The following is a 26,027-nucleotide window of genomic DNA, read 5'->3' on the forward strand; positions in this document are numbered from 1 at the left end:
TGTCCACAGAAGTGTCAAGTTAAATACCAACGTTACACAGAAACTAGGAAATGTTTTCTCTTCTGCAGGTCTTCATTCCAGCCTTTGAGCAAGCAAACATACGTTTTACTAAGAAAGCAAAAGCAGTAGGTGGCCCTGCATTAGTCAGAGTGAGGAGATGGATACTAAAAGCTGGAGAAGCTGCAGCAGACTCTGCCCCAGAATCACTGAAGCTAACCTGCTCTGTAGCAAGTTTGCTGGCTGTTCAGTCATCCAGCAGCTATTTATCATGGGGAGGGTTATTCTCTGGATTGGAAGATAGATATAGTATATAGCAGAGTGTAAAAAGATCTTGAGCATGAATTTAAGAAAATTCTTTGACAAAGAAAATGTCTCCACACTGAAGGTGAGGTGTCTGCTGTCACGCAGCATTCTTGTAAGTGGGAGGGCTTTTCACACTACATATACTTCACTGATATTAGTAACCACAGGAAGCAATTGCTTAAGGTATTTTGCTAAGGGGACTATCCAGTCTCTTTTGTGCCAATTCACAGCCAGTCCAAAAAAGTATGACAAGAGTTCTTGCCAGTCACGAAAAGCATATTAAGTAAAAGGACAACAGAGATTTCAAATACTCAAGAAAACATAACCGTTTGGTAACAATTACTAATTACCTTGTCCATCTGCCAAGGATGATGATGATGATGATAATTGTTGTTAAATTTATGCGCTGCCCAGCTGGGATGTGAGGAGAGACCACATGATCTCCTTCCATCCCTTTTAACTGGGCTCAGGTATGAATTGTATAGATGAAATAGAATTAGAATTCAGGCCATAATCCAGATATGCTTTTAAAATTCTTTGGGCTGATCACTTTCCTATTCTGAAGAGGAACATGGTTCTGTATTGTCCTTCAAGTTCTATATAGTGTTAAAAGTATCTTTGTTTTCTCACCGGAATGAGGCTATTTATTGTTAATGAACAACACAAGATAGCACCCTCAGAATATCATTGCAGATTGCACTGATGAATTGATCTCCCCAAAAAAGTACTCTCATATATACAAACACTTGCAAATGAGCCCCATTTAATCGAATGAGATTTACAGCCTGGGACTGCAGCATGGAAGTGATCAAAAACCTTCTGTGGGGGGAAAATACTGAATAAAAAGTCACCCGCCCATAATCCATGATAAGTTGTTTATTGGTTCCAACATCATTAGTAGATTGGATATTAAACAATACTTTTAAACATTCTCTTAACCAAAAATATAACAAATATTTACAATCACTCAGTAAAAATACAAAAAAGCATACAGAGGCACTGTCTTTCTAAAAGACATAAGTGTAAGAGGTATAAAAAAATAGAAGACAAACATTGCTTGTTACAGAATACTTTACAATCACTGATTTGTGCAGTTTTACAATTGCTATTGGAATACCATTACAACTGTGCAGTTTTTGCCCATATGCTCACATATGCAAAACGTCATGAGTACCAAGCTAAACTGCATTCCATGGATAGATAAAGAACTTAAAGACACAACGATGACAAGTACAACTGGAGGAACAGGGAGAGGAATGAACTGGAGGTGACATCTGTTTTCTACTCCATGTTTAAACAGTTGGCATTAAATGTTTCAGTCAATGAAGAAGTATTTTTTTCCTGATCCGTTTTTGAAGGCAAGTACAATGTTTCTAAAACTGCATTTCAGGAAATGCACATTACCTGGACCTGTAGCACTGTTTCCTATAAATTATTTGTATGAACAGATCAAGCTTCTTCCATTTTTTTTACCTCCTGAGATAAATTGATATAATGGATTCTTATTGGATATCCATTATTCATCATTTGGAATCACCTTAGCTGTGCAGCAGGATCATATCTCAAGAAGTTTTCAAAAGTTGAAGTGAGAATCAGCTTTACTAGCATTAGTGCAAAATTCTCCAACTTTGGAAGAGAAATGCTGGCCGTGTACTTATTCAAGTGAAATCAGAACCTTTTTAATTTACCCTAGATGACAGTATGTGTCGAGGTAACAGAAGTGCACCTGCAAATCACCACTTTGGAAATTGTAGCTCAATATTATGCATATTTTCACGACTTGGTTTACCTCCGATATAAATCTTGCCTCAAAGAGGAATCAAATGGCAAATTATGTACAGGCCTACTTACATATTACGATACAGGGTTTCCTTTCCTCCTATTCGTGTAAATTAAAAACTGACTTTTGAGATTTTTAAACATTCCTATTGCGCTTTCAGCATAAGGCCAACTTTCTCACAATACAATGGAAAAAGAATAAATGTTATATACAGAGAAGAATTGGCCATTTCAAGAACTTGAAAAAAAAAATCAACATGTTATGTGCATGGAAGGGATGCAGAACATGCTAGTAATATGTTCAGTTATATAATGAATAAACATTATGTAAACAGCACAAAATGGGGTTAAGCAGTTTCATAATGAATGGCTTTAAAACAAAAAAATCCATCTCCTTGGGCTTACCCAAGCCCCATTTCAGTTTGGCTACTGTCCCTGACCAAGCTGGTAAAAAGCAAAACAAAACATATACCGATCAGAGCAAGGACAGGCTGAGGCAGTTTGCACTGTGCAAATAGTAAGCAGTTAAAAAGGGCTCACTGACCCGCTGCATATTTACACTCTATAGGCTCTGCATTAGGAAAATGTATTAACAAGATGCCCAGTGATTTTAAAAATAACATTAATTAAAAAAGCAGACATCTCTGATGCTGTTGATACAAATACACTAAAAGGGCAATTTTTGGCTCACGAGATTTTCAACAAGGAAAGACCTGGAGGTGGGTTGATAACCCAACAAAAATTACTACCAAAGAGAAAAGGCTCTCTACAAATGGCAACAAATATTTGAGATTCGAGAAATACTGTAATATTGGCCCTAAGCACTAGAACATCTACTAAGTTTAAAGTTGAGTTTACACTTACAAACTGCATGGTATGTGTGTGAACTGGACTTGCTGGGAGCTCAGGACTCAGATTTAAAAGTTTGCTTTTGACGAGCATAACCTCCTTCTTTGAAAGCCCAGGCATATCTGGCAAAAAGCACATCCATACCAGTGACATCGAAGTTCTCCATAAAGTCCATCAAGCAACCTGCAGTTTTAAACAGAGTCACAGTATGCCCATTCAGTTGGACATCAGCTGTAAGAAGAACTTTGAACAGATGCTATGCACATGCCTTTCCTCACTCTGTTATGGGTTTCTAGGAGATGATCCATCAGAAATATACTTTCCACAAGTCTCTGAATCAGTGGAAACTGTACTACTATGGATTATGTAGTGGTTTGTGTGCAGGAAAATTTAACTCTGTTGCACCTGCAGTAACATTATAATAAATGCTAAAACCATGGTTGCCAAGCTTCAGTATTTTCTCACTGTTGGTTGCTTTAAGGTCTGGGGAGGGTGGGCGGAGGGGAAGAGCCCTGATGGCTCACCTATTTATTCCAGACATTTAAGTAGTAACATATATTTAGTCACTTAATTTTTGAATTAGGGTTATCCACTCAGCTCTCTGGATTTGTAATTTCATGTTACAAGGCATTGAAGGAAGTCTCCAATAGCCATAGAGAAATCCAAAAGACAAGCTTTTTTCACATATGCTTTTGGGAAAGCTATCACTGACCTAAGTCAATATGCAAACAGAAAGTTTTGATATCAGGACAAGCGACATTTACTTTGCACAGAAATGAAAATCTGAAACCTCTTTATAACTTTAAGTGTAAAAAATAAGGTTACTTTGAGGCACCTTTAAAACTGACAGACATCTTCCTTCTACCCTAGTGTGTAAACATTTATGGTATTAAGGTTTACAAGTAAACTTTAAATATACATTGAGACATTCATGTCCACTAATTATGTTCAGCTAGGCAACCATTATGCAGTAGGGGAAGAATATAAACACAAATAATAACTCCAGTTTTTTCTATGTACTCTGGTTGGCTAAGTAAAGCTGCCATGTCAAGCCAGTCTTTTGTCTTTTACTTTGCATAATACATGTGCAAATGTGTATTATACATACCAGTTCAGGGAATCCTCTTTCTCTGTAAATAGCACCTTTGTAATCACCCCACCTTATAGGAGAGCATGATTGATATGCCTGCAGTTCCACTGGGTTTTAAAGGTGATTTGAAGTCACATTTGCTGGGCATTTCTGAAATCCAGCACACAAGCTTGAGATAAATGAAGAAATTTCATCTTACAATCACACCAGGCACTTGAGAACAGTGAGAAGTTCTGTCGCTTCACTCCCAACCCCCACAAAAAAAAGCCTAGAGCAATAGCACACATAAGCCTTGTCTCTTTCTCATCTTTAGAATGTGCTTACCAGGGGTGAGTAATTAAGTGGCACTGGTAGGCAATTGTGGTGGCAACAGATGGTATGTTTCGTTTTACATGTTCTCAGATTTCTAAAACTATATTTTAAGTATTCAGTATGATTGTAGTAAATCTGGGATGATCTGGAACAATTTTCCTCAACATGGCAACTTCCCAACTTTTGTTATAGGCATCTAGAAGATTATCCATCTGGAAAGTATTTCTAAGTCTCTGAATCAGTGGGAATCGATTACTTTGGACTTCGTAGTGGATGTGTGGATTGTTCAAAATTTATGAACTATGCAGCTGATTTAAGTACAAAAAAGGACTTGCAACCAAACTTTTCTTAAGGAATGGGAAGAAAAGTTTCAAATAAAATTGAAAGCCTGAAATAATATATAGACTGTATTATTATTATTATTATTATCATTATCATCATTATTATCACCACCACCTCCTCCTCCTCCTCCTAATGGTCCTTCTTATTTCTATGACTTTGTTCCTAAGCTTGTAAGTTTGAAAACTTTAAGCTAAATCCTAAAGAGCAGAACTTGTTGAGTACTTCTCCAATGCAAGTATTATAGAAGAGGAAACACCTGGTAAGTCTCTAGGCAGATAATGATACAAATGTGCCATGAAATTGTTTAGACAAGAGGGAAAAATATGGAATGTAGGAAAGAAAAAAAATGCAAGTGCTCCCTTAATAATATGATAGCTGAAAGGAACTGCATGTATTTCATTGATTTTAAAATACAGGATCAATAGATGGCAGTATTTCACTACTGTATGCCCATCAAAACACACTCAATATACACCTCTAAGGGCTTGATATTTTAAAGATTGATGTGGTTGATGTTACACTGTGTGTAAACCTCTAGCTGCACTCATGAACATCCAGTTCCTTAGAAATCAAGTGTTTTGCTTAGCATAAGACATCACACTAACACCTTAACAATTTGCTTCCTTTTTTTTTTGACAAAGCATTCACATTAGCCAACCAGAGCATTCCAATACATGTACAAACAAAAATCCTTATATAAATTCCAAATTAATAAATTACTCTTCAGATTGCTGCAGAGGTTTCCTTAGTTTTGATGTCATTTTCACATAAAATAACTTTCTTCAACTGAGAGCCATAACAGTTATAGAGAAAATATCTGAACAAAGTCTACTAATAAAGATTCTATAGTTCTTCTACAGAAGATTGCTCCCAAGCTGGCCCCAATGCATCAAATATTAGGTCCTTCTTGATACTGCAATACAGGGTCAGTATTTCTTAGAATGAGTGTTTTATCTTTCCAATATAGTTTTCTTAAATTCCATTGAATTGACTGCAATGGGCTGAAGCAAATTCAAAATTACAATCCAGATAGTTCATCCTACTAGTCGAAGAGAGGCAAACACAATTCTTTGAAGTCAATAGCAGCAAGCTGTCAGCTATAGCTGACAATACTGTAAAATTCCTTCCTCCAATGTTGTTACGATTTGAAACAATTTTCACAGGAAGCACAGAGGCTAGACTGCTGATACTTGTTCATCTTCTGTGAAATAAGAAAAACAGTGTGAACTCTCTGTGTCATGAACATATAATACATTTAAATTAAAATTGTGACATATCTACTGTTACATCCCTAGGATTTTCTCTTGAGTTAAAATAGCCCTTCTTTAAAAAAAAAATTTTTTTTAACTTTCTTTACTGCTATCCTGGCACTGTCACTCATGCAAATGATGAATTTTTTTTAAAAAAAGCTTTCTAAAATGTATCTAATTCTAAATCATATTGGCAATTTAATATGGTGTAGCTCATGATGTTGGAACTTTGGGTAATGATTCATAGTACCATCGGAGGTCTCAAAGATAGTTGGCTTGGCTTATGCTTTTCATATTGTCACGCCAACATGGCATTTAGAGGCTTTCAAAAGAAAGTTAATGTGGTAAATTAAATATCCCACCAGGTCAATGTTGAATCTCAGCCACACTTTGCAAATGGGCATATAAAATTCTCACAGAATGAGACAGTGTGGTATGATAAACTGCAGTGCAATAATAAGACTAGAACTAGCGAGGACCAGCCAGTCACTGAGTAACCTTGCAGTAGTCATAGTCACTCAAATAGAATGGAAGAGTATTATTTGATTCTGCACTCCTTGGATTCCTCCAAGGAGGAAGTTAATAATGTAATATGCAGTTAAAGGATAATTTTGTATCAGTAGCCATGTAATCCACCCTAAGAATCAGTTTGGTATGGTTGTTAAGGCATGAGGCTAGAAACCGGGAGACTGTGAGTTCTAGTCCTGCCTTAGGCACAAAGTCAGCTGGGTGACCTCGGGCCAGTCACTCCCTCTCAGCCCTAGGAAGCAGACAATGGCAAACTACTTCCCAAAAACCTTGCCAAGAAAACTGCAGGGATTTGTCCAGGCAGTCACCAGTAGGCAAAAACTGACCTGAAGGCACAAATAAATATATAATAAAAATAAAAATAAAATCCATTCTAATGTATTATTTTTTGATCTCTCTAGCATGTAGATCAGAAAGGCTGACTTATTCTACAGAAAAGAAAGAATACTTGATGAAATAGATCCTTAGGACATTTCATAGAAACATAACATTTTAATCAAATGTTCATGCAGCTTTAGCAACATATATTCATAGGTATAAACATATACACATCCAAGCCACTCACCCATTTTTTCAACATAATGCTCTATCTATAATGCAACTACAAGCTTCTTTTGTACAAAGCAATGTTTTCAAAGCAAGTTAGGTAAGATTTATGCTAAAATTCTAGTTTTATAAAAGCAAAATCTGTGAAAAGCATTCAGATTCATGGATTCAATTAAAAACTGAGCCAGACAAAACACAAATAATAACAGACAACAGAAAATGGAATGGAAATGTCAAGGAAGTCAAAATCCAAAATTGCTTATTTCCAAGCGGCAAATGAAAAGAAAAAAGTGAAAAATCGAGATTCGATTTCTTTTAAATTTTCATGATTTTATAAACTCTGTTTTTTCAAAATCTTAGTGTTGAGGTATAAAGGTTCAGAACAGAGGTCAAGTACAAAGCATCAGTGTGGTCCAATTAGTGGGTCTCTGATTTTGTCCAGCGAGCAATTTCATGAGGATTGCAAGTCCTGTTTATAAATAATTGAAACTGCAATTTAAAGCCTCAGCTGTTCAGTGTTTTTGATCTAACAGCATTCTCTCAGAACCTTATGTGTGGAAACTGATGGACATTTACCTTGTGGCTGCCCAGTACCCACACCTACAACACTTAACTGCATGGAGAGTCATCATTTTGGGACTCTGGCTAGGTCTAATAATGCTCTGCTGAGCAACACATTAGGAAATACTCAGCTTCCTGCATAACAGAAACTTGTATCTGACACTTGGTTAGAGTTGCTTCATGGAATGTTTTTAGATGATCTCCATGTAGCAGAGGTATGCACTGCTGATCATAATTCGGTTTATCTCTAGTACATAAAAGCATAGCGGATGTGACTACTTTTAAAATAATTTCTGTTACATCAGTCACAGCCTTTTAGACTGTCAAGTACAATTGTTTTCTTCTTTTTACTGCAGGTAGGGTAAGGAATTCTGAACGACTATCAACCTGCTCCTTGTAAACATGCTAGTTAATAATTAGCGTCCCAATACATGTTCTGTTTCTTTTTTTCCCTTTAGGATCACTTATTCTCACAATAAGCATACGTAAAGCATATATAAATGAAAGAAAAGAAGGGAGAAAAGAATCACCGAGGCACATTCAGGGTGAGGACTGTAAGGTAAGACAGACTATGCACTCCCCCAAATTTATAATAAATCACACACCACTTGACTCAACAGCTATCAAAGGAGATCTTTTAACATACCATCCTCTTCACTATTTGCGCCAGTCATATCTGCTAGCTTAGGATGGGACGGTTGCCGGCTATGCCACTTAGGCATCTTCCTTGGAAAACAGGCCACTGGTTCGCTATTCAGAGGAGTGGAGGAGAGCCTAGACAGCATCTTTGACCTCTGCACCGCCACACTATAGTCTGGAGGCTTTAGGTGTGGGTGGTGGGATCCTTCCTTTATGTCCGCTAAAGAAATCCCCATATATCCTGGTGGGGTGGGCGGTGGCTCCCTATATCTACTGTCTTCCTTAGATGAGGTGACACAGTACACTAGCACAAGAAATAAGCAATGGAAATGTTAATGAAGGAAACAAAGACAAAATAAAAGCATTTTTTAAAAAAAACAGTGAAATGTTATAATGACTTAACCAAAAACTGATTAAACAAAAGGTAAATGAGAATCACTCATAAAACACCACTGGCAGTCACAGTATAGGAGCAGAACCACTAGCACAAAGTGGTGCTTACTGTTCTTTAATTCTTAAGAGTCTTTTCTAATACTTTCTATCTCAGATGCACATAGCCAACCACAATCTCAAGTATGAGAACATCCAATTGTGTTGAGAAAAGGGTGGTAGTGACCCAGTAGCTCTAATTTGAAAATAGAAATTGAAAGCAGGGAGCAAGTCTAAAGCAATGCATTTTTTAATAAGTTGGCACAAAATCAGCTTACTAACTAACTATAGTTACCTCTAAGAGCTATATCAACTATGATTTATTTGACCATCACCATTAGATATATTTTGTTATTCCCTGGACTTCCAAATTTATTCTTTCAGAAAATGTTCAGATATCAAGTTGACTGACCCTGGTCTTAAAAAATGTATTATTTTGGAAAATTCTCATGTTTGTTGGTCTATTAAGGATATGCTAACAGCAAACTACAATGACACCAAAATGATGACGTGTGGTGATGTCATCACACAAATGCCATCCTTACATACTTGTGTCAAAAATTCAATGCAAGTAGGGAAGTTGTAGCATTTGCATGATGACACAGTCATACATGTTATATCTGTCAGAAACATTCTTCTAAATAAGGTGCCATGATACCATCCACCAAAGCCCTTGCTCTGAAGTTTTTCTCCAATATCAGGCAACTCATTTTTGTTTAGGCAGACTGTTCATATATAGGGGATTTGGATTATGAGGTGTCTCTGTTTTTGGAGTTGAATTTTTAAGTGACTGGCACCAAAGGTTGGTGGAAAAACAAGGCAGAAATGGAATAAATATTAAATATTGACCTGAACTGTTTGAATGACTGGAAGCTATTTTTCAAAGCCCTAATTCTTCAAACACTAGTGGTTTACAAACAATTTTCATAAGTTACTTGATCCCAACAATCTGTAATTTACTAACCAAAGTACATTAAAAAATAAAAAATAAAGACCACATATTGGACTCAAATGTGATTTAGTTCGCCCTTTCCAAATCCAAGGATAAATTATACTTCAGACATCTAATTTGGCCTATCTTTTAATTCCAGCAATATTTGTAAGAGTCCATGCTATTAAAACACCTACAATTAAGATCATTGCTTGCCTTCACAAAAATTCCATGTGGTTTTGTTTGCAAAGTTTACGGTCATTTATTTGTCCTCAATCTCATTCTCACTGTAGGAGACACCCACATGTGCAATGCACATTAAAAAGGAGCAGGATATCAACTGCACATTCCCACCCACCAGTTTGACTTTTTTGATGCCCCCGATTGTGATCTTTCTTAAACATTTAGAAGTGCAATCTTGCATTCTCTGGAAAGATAACTCAGTGGCCCTAAAAGACATGGAGGAATATGATCTGAAAACTTCCATGGATACTGGGGTGGGAATAAGAGATCACTGAGTTTGTAACACCACTTAAAGGCTATTTCTGAACTATGAAACACTTCCATAGCTATTAAGATTTCCTAAGTATATTCCAGTATTATATCATTATCAGTCATTCCTGGCTGTCTACTACATATACATATAAAAGGACACTAAAATGTTAGGATATGTCCTACTATATACCCAGTCACATTTACAAAAGACAAATTATCTATATAGAGAGAAATCTGGGTGCATTGCTAAGGCCCCTGAAGGTTCTAGACCAAGTATATTTACTGTGTCAAGACACGCAATTTGCAGCCACTTCAATTCTAAAACAGCCGGTTTCTAGAAATTGACTGCCAAGTTACAGGCTTCATTTTACTGAAACCATTGTTATTTTAATGGAATGAAGTAAGCCCCTTTTGGCTTATAAAATAAACAGTAAAATTCAATTACAAATACAGGTAGTCTTCACTTAACAACCACAATTGAGACTGGAATTTGGTTGCTAAGCAAAGCGGTCATTAAGCAAATCCAACCTGATTTTACAACCTTTGCAGCAGTCATTAAGCAAATCACCATGGCTGTTAAGTGAACCACAAGCGAATCATGTGGTTCCCCATTCATTTTGCTTGCCAGAAGCCAGCTGGGAACATTGAAAATGGTGATCATGTGACCATGGGATGCTGCAACAGTCATAAATGCAAACTAGTTGCTAAGTGCCCAAATCATGATCACGTGACCACGGAGATGCTGCAATGGTTTTAAGTGTAAGCACTGGTTATAAGTTGGTTTTTTTCAGCACTGTCATAAGTCTGAACCTGAATGAATGGTAACTGAGGACTACCTGTAGGAATTTTGGTTAAATAGAAAGGGGTTGATTACATGTGATGTTTTAATTCTCAGCTGTACTATGATTCCGAATAATTCTTTTTAAAGTGTTGCTTAATACTGCATCCTTATGAAAAAATGAAAAACACACAACTGTTAAAATTAGTGAGGCAAGAATAGGTTAGACTAGGTCAGAGCTGTTAAAAAGTAAGTTTGACAGGGCAGACAATACTGGATTTTATGTAGATCTGTTATAATCCTGCACAAACTTTCAGCAGTGTTAGTTTTGCCTTTAAAGAATGAAATGTTAATGTATGGCCTCTTGCTTTTGGATAAGAAAGTAATGATACAAGCAAATAGTTTATGAACTGGGTTTCACTCTATCTCTTGGCCATACCTGTTATTATTATTGTTATATTGTTATCCCACCTTTTAAAAATATATTTTGGTCAACTCAAGGCAGCGAACATACCTAATACTCCTTCCTCCTCTTATTTTCCCCACAACAACCCTGTGAGGTGAGTTGGCTGAGAGAGAGGGACTGGCCCAAGGTCACCCAGCCAGCTTTCATGCCTAAGGCAGGACTACAACTCTGTCTCCTGGTTTCTAGGCCAGCACCTAAACCACTACACCAGCCTGGCTCTTTTTTCCTTTGCTAAAAAGTTGGTATTCCTGCCTTTATCTTAATAATAATAATAATAATAATAATAATAATAATTTTAGTTAATTAATTTTTTTAATTTCAATTTTTAAAAGTTTTCTTTAATTAACATAATGTTAGCAATTCTGTTCACACTGGCACTGAGAAATTTAGAGCTCCTCATCTGCGGAAAGCAGGACAGAATTTTTAAAAAATAAAATAAACAAACTGTTATGCACGAAAGGAGAAAAAATCCAGTTGCTAGAACAGTGTTTCTCAATTTCTCAATACTTATAGTCTTCTGTTTCCTTTATTGCATCCTTTAATGGATGCTACTATTCTCTCACTTCTATTTCCAGATTGTGGATCCATATTGCCCAAACTGAGTGACCCTTATATTGCCAAGGAGACCTGGCAGGCGAGGGTGCAAAAACAGCCTAATGTGGAAAAGGTTGGAAGAGGGGGGACAAGTAACCAATTGCCTGGATAGGTCTGTTCAGTGAAATATGCTTTAACAGTACTTCAAAGAAAGGCAATAGGCTTCAGGGGATGGATCCTAAACCTTCTATGAATAAAGATTTTTGAAAGAACTAAATTGTTTTCCCCGTATCCATGTCTTTTATACCCAGCTGAGAATAGTATTAACATGTTGCTGGTAGAGTATGAAATGATTTCTGGTATAAATGTTGGGGAAGTGGACTATATCGGATGGATGGGTAGCTGAGTAAGTTAGGCAAACATAGCTTTCCTCACAGATATGCAAGGTACATATTGGTATAGTGGTATGGTGCTATGGAGCGTATTATTCAAGTAAACACAAGTTGAAATCTGAAATATAGATTCAAAGACAGCATCTAGGAACAGAGACCACTTTTCTTAAGCACTGAGCACAATCTATTGCTCCTTTCCATGCTATCTTCCTGCTACATCAGGAAGACAGGACAGAAAAGAAAGCTGGAATCAACCTTTCCAGACTGGCTTTCTAATGCCTTAAAATACTGCCTTCGCATCTCCTTCCATGATATATGCACATGACTTACGTGACAGCAGAAAAATTGTCACCTTCTAGAATGTAGCATTCATACATATATTTTTTAATCTATAAAGTGCTTAGGATTTTCTTGTCCCTACCCTAACAATAGGGTAGGGACAAGAAAATCCTAAACACTTCATAGATTAAAAAAATTCTTCCCAATTTCAGGTTATATCTGAAATTACTGACATTGTGAAAAAATGTTTAATTGTAGAGTCCCATTACGCCCCCCCCCCGCCTCCACACACACACTTTAAGAAAGGGTGTTCAAAATGAGCAGGGCAGCAATTCTTACATACATGTAATATTTGTGTGCTTTCTTAAGTGTGCTTTATTTCTACAAAAAGAAATAAAGTAAATACATGGTACACCTGTGCCACAGCTAATCTTTTAATGTCTACACTACAGATAATCTATTCTATGTTAATATCCAAGGACAACATTTTGATTCAATACAAGAATAGTAATTTCTTAAGCATTCTTTTATCTGAAAGCATTGTTGCAAACTGCACAAGAGGACATTTTATGTCACATCTTTCATCATCAATCAAAAGTTGGAATTTGGCATGGAGTCTGCTTCTTCTCAAAGCAGTTGTTTCCTACAATAATAGGTGTTTGATTGATGGCCAATATGACAAGCTTGGGAAATGATACATGAAGATGATTTCCTTCCTATCTTGGAGGCAAGGGGAAAATGCATGCACTGCCAAACTGCGGGGGGGAGGGGGGGAGCAGGGGGGGATCTCTCAACTGGATTTACTCATCACAAATTTTCTCCCCAGGCTGGTTATAGCTAGTGTGAGTGGTCAAAAACCCAAATTCTTAAAAAAAGAACTGCAAGAAATCTCTAATCAGAAAATACAGGAAGTCTCAAGAAAGCTACTTCTTAGGATCCACAGGCTCTCTCTCTTTCCCTACAAGCCAATAAAACATGCTGCCTATTATTTTAAATCCCACCCTTCTCCCAAGGAAAACTGGAGACACTCCAGCAGAGGACTTGAGCTGATTGAAGACATGTGTACAAGATAGAACATTTTACATGCAAATTGGCCATGAGGGCTGCTGAAGTCATTCCTGAATAGCTCAACCACATAATATACAACAGCTGTGGAAACATCCACTGGCTTTTCATCAGGCTTACCTATGAGGCCATGCTCTGTGCTTGAAGTGACAGTTTTGTAAGTTGCATCACTACCTGCTTTAGCGTCCAAAGCCTCAGTGTGCTCTGCTGTTAAGCTGTCCAGTCCTCTTCGTTTTATGGTCCCATAGTTTGTTTCGTGGGTGTCTGACAGGGAACTAGATGAAGCCCAGCTCTGCCGGGACTGGTCAAAGTCCATGCCAGTTTTGGGTTGCCGACTACCGTCTGAGTGGCTGTGTGACTGCAAATGAGTCTCCTCGGGACAGCAGCTAGATGGCTCCACTTCAGCAATGGCCCTTTCTAAATGAGCATGGCGGTAAGAGTTTAAGAGGTCCCACCCCTTTTGGTTCTGGATGTTTTGAAAATTATCATGAGAGTTACTCGAACAAGAGGTCCAGCTTCCACGGCCACTATCTGCTGCTTCTATTGTGAGGTGCTCATGAGAAATCTCCTCGGTGCTCATGGAGGATGGGACAGGCAGCCCTCGGATCACTGGAGGTCTAGGCAGGGGCCAACTTAAACTGGAGAAAGCACAAATTAGAAGGAAAATACAAATGCTGATGAAAAGAACAGGCAAGCAAAACAGTAGGGTTCTCACTGACCAGTAACATTCATATGTTTCTGTTTGTAAATAACAGAATAATTTCTGAAAATAAATTTCAACATATTTCTAAACTCATCTTTGTATTTAAAAGATGCCTTAGAAGCAAACTAGTACTAATCACTTCATTAAAATTAAACACTTCATTGGGATGTTTATTTTCTTTGCCACAGGCACAGAAATTTATCAGTGGAAGTGCTGAAGCAAGGTTTGTTGGTACTACAAACAAATAAATAGTAATCCTGAGGAAAATCAGCATGCACACACCCTGCCCCAGTCCAACAAAAGTGTCTATTATTAAAGAAGAAAAAAGTGAGATGGATTACTCTTGTTTATGCTTTATATTGTTTGTGTTCTTTGTTTCTCCATCAGACAACTATCTGGTCTTTGCCCTGGGAGCTCAAGGTAGTTATATGCTTCAAAATAGCACCAAACTGCAACAAATGCTACTGTATAGTGCTTAAGACACTTTGGATTACTCAGGGAAAGTTGCAGAAGAATTGAGTATCTTAAATGGCTTATCTAGGTCAGCCAAAACAGAATAAATATACTTCAAATCACCCAGTGGCAACACCTATGCACACCTGTCCAATTATTCAGGAGAGCAGTATAAAAAAGTAAAGACAGGGTTGTGCTGTGCTTCAAAGATGTTAATTACATGTGCCTAGGATTTTGTTTCGAGAGAGACCAGGGCCACCAAAAACACTTTAGGCTTTTAAAATAACTCCCATTGTTCAGCCTTCTGCTGGCAGCAGTCATAACAGAAGTAACAAGAAAGGTGACTACATATCATGGGCATATGCCCGGAAATACATTTCCTCCTTGCTTGGCAGAGCTATTAAATGGCTGTTGCCAACTACCATATCATGTTGTATATTGCACAAAAACACATTTGTCATTTTAACACATTTGAGCATGCTATACCAGAGGGAGTTTGTTTAAATCTCACTTTAATGCATTTTCTTCCACCTACATTAGCACACCAATTTATGCCATACAAATATAGGGAGAATTCTAAATCCAAGATTCTTTCAGCAGAGACTATGCCTTGCCCTTCTGTAAAGTGCTAATGGCTTTTCAGCAGGCTAATAATCCCGTTGAGTGTGAGGATACCACAACCAGTAAATGGCCAGAACGTAACATCTCAAAAGTTATTGTGCACCAGTCAATTATCACCATCTGCCCTGTGGGAAGGATCTCTTAAGAGGGAAGGAGGCAGGCAAAAAGCATCTCAGCAGCCTGGATTCTCCCTCCTTCTCACCAGCTGCCCACTAGGAAGAATTCCCAGGGAGAGATGGGGAAGACAGGCAAAGAGCACCCCAGAAGCTGATTCAGCTGGACCTTTTCTCACCCTCCTCCTACAGGGCCATTAAACCAAAGGCCATGTGAGAGACCCTAGACCAGTGTTTCTCAACCTTGGCAACTTTAAGATGGGTAAATTTTAACTCCCAGAATTCCCCAGCCAACATGAGTCCACCCATCTTAAAGTTGCCAAGGTTGAGAAACACTGCCCTAGAGGTTTGTTAATTTATCTTAAATATCTGTTGTGGGTCTTTCAAATGTGCAATTGTTCAAACAGCTTATGAACTGCTTTTTTATCCTGAAAGACAGGACATCAATAACTATACTGAAGGAAGGAATGATTCTTACCCAGGGCAAGACTGGTTGTATTCAGGAGGTGGTGGAAAGGGCTCTCTCCTTTCCACTGCCTCAACTGCATCCATCACCATCGTCTGAGGCAGACACCTCTCATCCTGAAGAGCTGCAGACATGGAGTCAGCAGAACAGTTGCTGACAATGCTGGACCGTGAAGAGATCTCACTATGACTGGAATCGGAAAAATTCTCAGATTTGGCAGATGGGATCAGGGCGTAGCCTAAACATGATATGGGAAGATTGCATTTAGAGACAATGTACGCATTATCACATCACTATTCAACAAAATACGGTTTTGTTTGGGAAATGGCTTTTCGCCGTTTTCTCTCTCTTCCTACTTTCCTTACAAGAGTTGTCATCATTTGTTTTCTGATACTTCCTTTTGTTAGTAGAAAACAATAAAATACAACACAATGGAATAATTCCTTCATGAATTCCTTTTAATGTTAGGGGACAAAAACTGCACACCTTCTTTCACCTGTTTCAAAGATGATATATGTGCTAAACCAACCAGGAATAACTTTCCAGTGCAACAAGTACAACTTCTTCAAAAGCTAGACATACCCAAAGGAGACTTGCTTTCCAGTTGATCAGGTAAAAGGATACTGTGTAGCTAACCAAATCAGAATCAGCAGAATCAAGTGTGTGTGGTTTTTCTGCAGTTGTTTAAATACTTCCTCCCAAAGAAGCAATTCTCTCTGCTCAGTTACATGCTATACCTTCAGAATTACTTCTCTTTAATCAACATGCTAAATAAAGACGTTCTGGTTTAGCTGTGCAAGTACAGCCTGAATTCTCTGCAAGTTTTATTTTACTGTATTTGCAAACACAGTAAATGTGCTGGGGGATTGTCTTTGCTTGCTGTTTCAAGACTGGATATTTAAGGAAATCTGTAATTATATAAATTTTAATTTTGTTTCTCATTTAGAATATGTGAGATTGTTGGAAGTCTATCATCCCATTTGTGAGGAACCGTCTGTAACCATTTCTTTTCCCACTATGAAGACAGTTATATTTAACTCAGGCTTTGTTAGAATAGACTGAGATCTTCTAGTAGATCTTTGGCTGATTTATAATACAAGGGTTTCTTACTATCAATTGTCCAGCAAAAGAAAATTTTAAAAGAAATACTTTTTTAATCCAACCTTCGGCTTCTGAAATGAAGAAAATGTGGTGAGGAAGCTGGAAAAAGAAAGACCGAATGAAAAATGGCCTGGATCCAGCAGAATCTGTTTGGGGAAAAAAATGTGCATCCTTTTGGTGCACTCCTATGGGAGAAGCAATTGTACAGTGGCTTGGAATGTTGACAACTCCTCTATTCTAAGCCCCCTTCTTCCTGGTCACATGACTTGAAGCAGCCTGCTATTTAAGGAGTTGGAAAGAATTCTGCTCTGCCTGCCTTCCCTACCGTATTGTATGTAATATGCTGTAATATAATCTGTATACACCCTAACTTACTGCAAGTAGAAAATGAGAATCATTTTGACTGGGTATTGGCTGGAACTGTACATATATTTTACCTATAAGCTGCAATTCAGAATACAGATGATACATTTTATCATCTTATTCCATGGTTCGTGTAACTGAGAACTAAATCTCCACTGAAAGCATACAAATTTATTTTGAATTTTAGGCAACAGAAATAAAGGTCGTCAACATTTTAATCAATCATTTTCATTGTTTTCCTACTATTTTCAATTATAGGCAATAATATCCAAGAATAATTTAAAATGTTGCTGCGGAATCTTCAAAGTGATATAAATATGGAGCCACCAGAAGTAACATTTTAAGCTCCGCTGCTGAAGTACATCTCTAGCATTCCAGCTGTCAGTAAGCTGCCTAGGAAAATTGCATTTACCTGCCTGGGAAAATGGCATTTACGCAGGTAATTTTGGAATATTTGAAAGCAAGAGTCCATCGGTGTTGTCTACCAGCCTGAACTGAGAATTGCAGAGGACAAGAAAGGAATATAGTATACGTGCACCTAAGTAAAAACGATATGCATATGAAAAAGTGGCTACAGTTCACTTGAATGTCTAATTTTTCAGTAAGTTTTAATTAAAAATAAATGGAGAGTACACTACCTTTGTCTACAAGTATTCCTGTAGGAATATTTACCCTGGCAAAAACAGTTATTTTTTTGTGGGTGTTACATGCTGATATTGAAGATTTCCCTTTACTTGCCAGTATAGGTGTGAAAATATGAACATCAATTGTCATTTCATATCAACCTTATAGCTGACCCATAATATGCTACAGTGTAGATTTTCTACAAATGTAAGTTGTATTAAGTTTCAAGTTGATCTTTTTAAAGCTAAGATCTAGACTATAACATTTATATTCCATTTCTCAATTACTTAAACTCAGTATCAGGAGGAAGTTAATTTCTTATCAGAGATTGCACTTGGAACCTGATTCAGAATTTAAAGAAAATTTCACACTACGTGTATCACATTTATATTTTTGGCTTTAGCTGATGGAAGAGCAGTTAACAGACCCTGAAGGTATAGAATATGAGGGTCAAACTGAGCACAATATGGAGTTTTGAATGTCTTTTGTTTTTTAAATTAAAAAAGTAGGTGAAACGTGGCAAGGTCAGAAAGATTATTTAATCCTCTTTCCTCCTGCTCTTGGTCAACTAATACCACCAGTCTCTCCAAGATCTGCTGTGAACTTTTGTGCCCACCTCCAGACAAGCCAGCAGGAAATGCTGCCACTCCAAACTACTGTTTACCAGCTGCATTCAAGCAAGGCCTCATCATCCATTCAGAGGGTCAGGATACCAAGTAATATATTCCTTCCTGCTCTCTTTCTGTTCCCTCTCACAATATTTTCCTCTTCAGTGATTCTGATTACTGAGAAGCAGCCTAGAATATGAAATTAATAGACTGTTCTCCTAATGTCTAAAAATGTTTTATGTTTCTCTTAGTAAGTTTGCTTCTTCTTTGCTTATGTACTCAAGTCTATATATGTACATCCTATAAAATATTGCTATTCCCAATTTAGAATGAAATGAAAAGACATTAGCTTGTTTAACAAAACTGACTATGACAAAGGAAAATGTATACACAGCATCTCTCATAGTGGTTTCTCTTAATCAACAGTGCTGAGTTTTAAAAACATCTTGCATGTTTGATGACTGCATAAAAAAATCCACTACATGTACACTATTTCTCCCTTATGCCTTATAACAACCTTCCCCAACCCAACGTTCTCCAGATATGTTGCAAATGTACCTCATGGAACTCCTACCACCCAGGCTAAAGGTTGTAGGACAGGGAAAGGCTGCCAAATATTCTTCTCCTATATTCACAAGTTTCTTTCTGAACATGGGGTAGAGAATGAGTTTGTAGGTTGGAAGCAATCACTAAAATAAATTATTCCTTCCCTTGTATATTGTGTATATTGTGCTTCTGATGTTTATAGATTTGTTGTCCCATTAAAAAGTAAATGTGTCCTCAAGTCAATCTCAAGTCCTGATGACTAAATTCATGCAGTTTTCTTGGCAGTATTACACAGGTCATTTGCTACTATATTTTCTAAGCTGCATTTTCAATTTCCAAGTCCAACCTACAGTCCTCTGAATCCCATTCAAATATAACCAGGGCCACCTTTGCTCAATAGCAGAGATCAACCAAGCTCAGCTATATGCTGCCACTACCAAAGCAATGTATATTTATATAATATCTAATCTGCTATTTCTGAATGAATCTATACAATGCTATGATTATCTCAAAAATTAACTTAAATTAAATTATTAGAGCCAACTATCAGAATCTACTAACTTGTAAGAAATGTTTACCAATGGGAAGTAAAACACTGATTAATCATGACTGAGCTATTTTATCAAGTGAAAGTAAATGATTACTTAAAAGTAAGTAAATACATTTATAGTAGTTATTCAGTTGTTATGCCAATATACAGTTTAATATCTACCTGTATAACAAATTGTTTTATGTATATATTAAAATCATATTTGGGATGTGAAATTAAATGATTTGATTACATAAATCATGCAAAAATATTATTTAAAAGTAAAATTACTTTCCTAATCTCCAAACTGTTTAAATTATGCTCTATAAATTATACATTACTTCACAGACATAAAAAGACCAGCATTTCAGATAAGTAAATAACTGCATATGGTTAGCATACCATATTAACATTATAATAACAATTATACTTTACTGCCTTAAAATCTACACAACTTAAAATCTGCCCCCTTAGATAGTTAACTGCAAATCACAATTTGAATCTGTATATTATAACTACCTGGGGTTTCTAAACAAAATATGAAAAATGACTGATGCATACTTATGCATGTTTTTTTGAGAATAAATTCTGTGGACTTCATTTGGACTTCCTTCCAAGTAAATATAGACACAATCAAGCAACAAGACCTGAATTCTCTATTCAAATTCTCTGTCTTCAGCTTTAAATATTTCAAGCAGCATAGCAAGCCTTTCATGCACTGAGGTTTTATTTGTTTCACTAACACAACGGCAATCTGCGCGAACTGTCTCCACCAATAGGACTGTAAGTGTATAAAGAACTGCTTCTCAGAAGTGACCAGCTATGTGACAAAGCAGCCACCCCATTATTTGCACAAGTGAATTGTATATGATGCCATACAACTGACGAGGGCTAGAAAAGATGGCAGTAAAAGCATATTTAAACCAGAATTTTATACAGCCCATTAATTATTTACTAACTTTTCGCCTGATACCCAGAGCCAACCAAGGTCTGTGGAAAGGTCATAACCTGATCCTTAAGATGGGCTAAGCTTGGTTTCTTAGAAGATAGCTGGGACAATCAGTGCTCAGAGAACAGCATCAGAATTTGTGGCATGGTTTTCTCTAAATCACCTACAGAGAGGCTAATGTTCCCCACTTGTACTAATAGATTTATACTAATATTCAAAATGAACAAGATATAGGAAAAAGTATTTATAATGTTGATATCCGTTTCCATGTCAAGGGGGAAAAATGAGAATGATAAACAGAAAATATTTAACATCTGTGAAAACTGAATACGTGTCATATTGTCTTCCTTCTTTTCTGTCTCAACTGTGGACACAACCACATCAGTGAGCTATTGTTTCCATGACCGCTGACTGTATGCCCCACAGTGCTGGGCATGTCCTTCTGCTTCTCAGCTCTATCCCTCTCTTGCATGCATGCTGGCTCCACATGATAGGTGAAAGCTGGTCTTTCCCTGGAGATGCTCCTTTCCCTGAATCTTCCAAAGGGGGACCCCATTCTTTTTCTGGGTTTGTACAAAGGCTCAGGCTTGCCTCTACCATCCTCACTTCCTCGCTCTTCGATACTGACTGATCTTTCTGCTGTCTTGCTAGTCATCTGCTGGATTTTCTTTTGCAAATAAGCCCCACCTATTCCATAGCTGCGATGTCCACTGTTCTTGTTGCTTGTTTCACTTGCAAGGGAGGAAGATGAACCGGACAGATTAAGCTGGCTACAGTTATCAGACCTCTGCGAGTTACTGACTACAAAGACAAGAACACATAAAACAAATCACATGGTGATAACAAAATGAATGCTTCTCTTTTCTTTAATATACATAATGTTACACTTGGATATAGTACAGAAGGATATACAACCCTGATGTTAAATAAATAGTGCCAAAGCTCTGGATGTTTCATTAGTTAAAGGACAGAGCGTGTAATTTTAGTTCTGTAATGAGATGCTAACCAGAGCAGGGGCTACTTTTGTCAAACCAAGTATATTCTTAAAAGGGGGAAATCCTGACAAGTTAAAAAAAAAAACATCAGCTGACAGACACAAAATAACACCCTTAGAAATATAAGAAAGTAAACCAAAAGACATGTTTATGGAGAAGAATTCCAGCAGGAGTAAAATTTGGCAGTCCCAGTGAAATGAGACTTGCCAGCTACTCAAATAAAAAAGATACACAAAGTTCTCTCAATTTTATGAAATGAATTCATTTTTTAAAGCACACAGAAAAACACATAGCAGTATTGGAAGGATATTCCAATCAATAACAAATCTATCTATAATTAGGAATTTATCCAAGGCATTTAAACACCAAGCCCAATCATAAAAATATATCGGCACTATTTTAAAACATTTATACATGCTAGGCTTTTCATGAATGTATTAAGCTTATTTTGTTTTCCACAGGTAAAATATGGCCCATTATAAATGCCTAAAATATCTTGAGTGTACTGAAGAAAAGAAGACAGACAAACCATAAGGCAATACTAAGATTGAGACCACTCTTACCTTTGCGTGGAGACTCCTGAGGAGAAGCAGGAGGACTGGAATGCAATGATGATGCCACAGAGATGTCATCTTCTGCCTGCTTTTTACTACTTGGTTCTTCAGATAAACTGAGTGACTTCTGAGGAGAACCTGCACCTATGAATGAGACAGAAAGCAAGGTAATGTTCATGCTCAAAATCCAGCCTGGAATATTCCTACAAATGAGTGGTTTGTTTTATTTTGGTTATCCAGGATATTGAACATTCTCAAACTGAAATGATTTTTGAGCCCTTTTATCAAGTAAATCTGATCAAGACATAATTTTGTGGGAAAAAACAGTAAAATATGATGTTATTTATAGAGTTGCAAGATACACAACATACATTAATCATATTCAATATTAGTACTAAGAGCCTATGTAGTGAGTTGTAATTAAAAGAGTTCTACTTTAATTTGGCCTTTTTAAAAAAACAATGAAGAAAAAAAATATTTTTGACTGACAGAAATCCAGACTTCAGAAAGGTTAACCAAACACTGATGTTGTGATTAGTGATGCAGCTCTTTGTACTTCTAACATCTACTATCTCTACATGAAAAAAGTGGCATAAAAGTGGCACCTCCCCCATCCCACACACAACAGTTAATAGAATTAAATTATTCTGTAACTATTTGATGCCCCTTATTCTGACCATCTTTTACCATGTTTACATAAGAAAGCTGGTTGCAGTTTAATCTGCCCTTATGAAAGGAAGTTATTTTTGAAAAATTCTGTCCAAATACAATTGCCTCATGTCAGTCATTTCTCCATCCTTCTTCCTGCCTCATATCACTTCCCTTCTCTTAAACTGAGTGCAGACCAAGTAGTTTTTCTTGATGAGACTATGCTCTAAATTCCTGACCAGCAGTTGCTTGCCACTGACAAAGCAAAAACCTTAGTCAGCTACCAACAAACCCACATGCTAGTCATATGTAAATAACAACAACAACAACAACAACAAAAACATTCAGGCTGTATAACATTAGGTAAGTTTGGCTGTCAAAAAATATTGAAGTAGACTTTTAGGAAGAGTCCAGTTCTGAATGGCATTTGCCCTTTGACTGGGAGGCTGAAGAATGTGAGGATACCAGCTGCACCATTATTAAACTCTGGGGATGGTCAATATTGTATGCTACTGTTGCTTCTCTCCACATATAATATCCTCTACTTTCTATCCCAGCACTATCCCAGGGCTTCAGAAATACAGTTTGGAAATACATTTCTCCTAGTCCTCTCAAATGACTCCCACTATAATTTTAACTGCAAATCAAATTTTATATATGACCGGGAACCGTTTGCTTTCTTCCAGCTGCAGCCAGAACATGAAAAGGGACACTGCTGCAGGAAAGAAAGAAAAATCCAAATTAGATTTGCCTGATTTTGAAAAACAGAATGCCTCTGGAGCTGTTTCAGGTTCCAATTTTTCAAAAACTATTAAACAATGGCATGCAGAAGATGTTTATGGGATTATCATCATATATAGCATTAGCCCATTTGTCTAAATCTATGGTAATGAATCAAAAGGGTAAGACAAATGTATGTGCTCAGAAACAGTTTTATGTATTTATTGGCCAGATGAAATAATTTTTGTTTATTAGGATAAGATAAAATTTCCATCAAGGAGAGCTCAACTCCTGCTAATTTGACAGTTATTCCAGGACATACTCTGTAAACCTCTTTTTCTAGACCCAAGATGCCTTTCAAGTCAAAGAAGACAGAAAATACTTGTACACAATGCAGACTGAAACTGCAGAGGTCAAAACTGCCAAACTGCAAGATTAGATCCAGCTTTGGTCAGGTTTTCTGAAAGAAGCAATTTTTCTGAATATTATGTTATATTTTGATATTACGCTTTTACTGACATATATTTTATTGTATGCATAAGCCACCTAAGGAGAACAGTGTAGATAAAACACTCACTAAAAGCGACGTGGTCTTTTGCTGGTCCTTTTTTCCGAATAGGGTAAAGATTAACTGCTGGAACTTGAAGAACTTGACTCATTCTGTTTTGCTGATGTAAGTGGGCTTTTGTGGTTTGGCCAACCGACCTCAGTGGCATTGGAGACATCTCTGAAACTTTTGTGCCTCGTCTTTCACTTAAGTTTTTTGTCACTGACATTGTGAAGAAAAGGAATAATTGTCTCTGAATCACAAATTATTAAAATAGAATGCCTATTGAAATAGCAAATGACATGCCGACTGTAGTGCTTCTGGATCCAGTTACAGAAAGAGCTGTGCCACCAAAATCAGGGGAATGTATCACAACTGTGATTAAATGGAGTCCCACTGATGGCTATAAATTCACTTTACCTAAGACTAAATTTAAATCCAGTCTTTTAAACTGAATGCGAAATCAAGGCACCTGCTCGTTCCTCAAAAGGTGCATCCATATTTCCACTAGGTGGCATACTTAACTCACAGCATGTTATTGTACTTCACTTCTCATTATTATATGGGTGCTAACACATATCGAATTCTAAATTTGTTTCTGGGCTACCGACAACAATGGTTTCTCCATGCCTTTCTTACTGCTAAAGGATTACTTCTTTAACATTGGAAAGGTAAAATTATAGCCCTAAGTACTCTGCGGATTGAAGACCTGATGCTCCTGCAAATTATGCAGGAGTTGCTAATAAATATAGAGTATGCATGGATTACTACAATGAAATATTCAATAAATTCATCCTTTACTGAACTTTATACAAATAGCAGAGCATCAAGAAAGGTTACTGTCCGTTTCCAAAAAACTGGATAGTAACTATGTAAGGCTTGATGCTCTGTCGTTTGTATTAAACCAAGTAATCTCCAAAATTAAATATTAATTGTGCACTCAAATATCACTTTCACATTTCTGCTGTTCTTTATATAGGAACTGAAAACTACATTTTGGAACTAATCACCAAAATGTTTTTAAGCTTATTATTGAAATATACATGCATGCATTCTAAATGTCAAAGTGAAACTTGTTACTGATTGTAATACTATTTACATATTAAATCTATGTTAATAAGAAATCTAATTTTCCTATTTTGCATTATAATGACATAATTAATGTCCTTTTGTGATGATATTTCATCCTTTCATTTTCTTGGCATTCATACTATGTTACTTTTATTATTCCTTAATTCTGCAAAGTGCTGACTTGGCAAAAATCCAAAGTACTAAGAGAATTTTGGCAAACACAAAGATTAGTAGTAGAAAAGGACCTTTTCAATTTTATACAACTCAATCAAAGCTCAAATAATTACATGCTAATACAGATCAGGCGTTTTCAGAAAATTCTATATAATATTCTGTTTTAAACGATCCTCATATTTAATTAGTGCAAACATCAACCCTTCCAAACTTTTTTTTTTTAACTTACAAGTGCTGTATGTAGGCTCACACTGAAGTGACATTATCTGGATTTTTTCTTCATCTGTTTCCACGTTTAGGTTGGATAGGTACTGTTTGACTTTCCTGGCCATCTGAGCATCTTCATACAACTTTTTTGCATTTAAAAGGGAGCTGCGCCGAGCACGTTTTTTGTGAGCACCTCCTTGAACATCCAACATGTTTGAATTTGTGCTACCCTGACTCAGTGACCTGAAAAATAAAACAGCCATTATGTTTTAGCTTTGCTTTGATTATGAGGAATCAAAGCAGCAAACACTGAAGCAAAATGTTCTTCTATTAAAAGCGCATGCTGATGTCAAGTTAAAAAGAGATGGAGTGTTAACACATTTGTTCTAAAGTAACTTGCAAAACTGGCAACAGAATTAATACATCCAGAAAAAAATATTAAATAAAGTGTGCAATGAACAAAAACT

At 36.8% G+C, this 26,027-nt stretch overlaps 1 protein-coding gene across 1 annotated transcript in view; it reads right to left on the reverse strand.

Moving 5' to 3' along the window:
- Positions 1–1,164: 1,164 nt before the first annotated feature.
- The window catches only part of RAPGEF6 (Rap guanine nucleotide exchange factor 6), a 171,051-nt gene continuing 146,188 nt past the window's right edge, over positions 1,165–26,027 (reverse strand). Inside the window, exons 24-31 of the mRNA XM_063292322.1 lie at positions 25,583–25,803; positions 24,139–24,330; positions 22,203–22,337; positions 21,332–21,445; positions 15,937–16,162; positions 13,689–14,206; positions 8,207–8,503; positions 1,165–5,876 (exon numbers count right to left, since the gene is read on the reverse strand). Of these exons, the coding sequence (XP_063148392.1) occupies positions 5,851–5,876; positions 8,207–8,503; positions 13,689–14,206; positions 15,937–16,162; positions 21,332–21,445; positions 22,203–22,337; positions 24,139–24,330; positions 25,583–25,803 (1,729 nt within the window). The 3' untranslated portion in view covers positions 1,165–5,850. The remainder of the gene's footprint in view (positions 5,877–8,206; positions 8,504–13,688; positions 14,207–15,936; positions 16,163–21,331; positions 21,446–22,202; positions 22,338–24,138; positions 24,331–25,582; positions 25,804–26,027) is intronic.

The sequence above is a fragment of the Candoia aspera genome, chromosome 2, assembly GCF_035149785.1.
Source record: "Candoia aspera isolate rCanAsp1 chromosome 2, rCanAsp1.hap2, whole genome shotgun sequence".
Lineage (NCBI taxonomy): Eukaryota > Metazoa > Chordata > Lepidosauria > Squamata > Boidae > Candoia > Candoia aspera.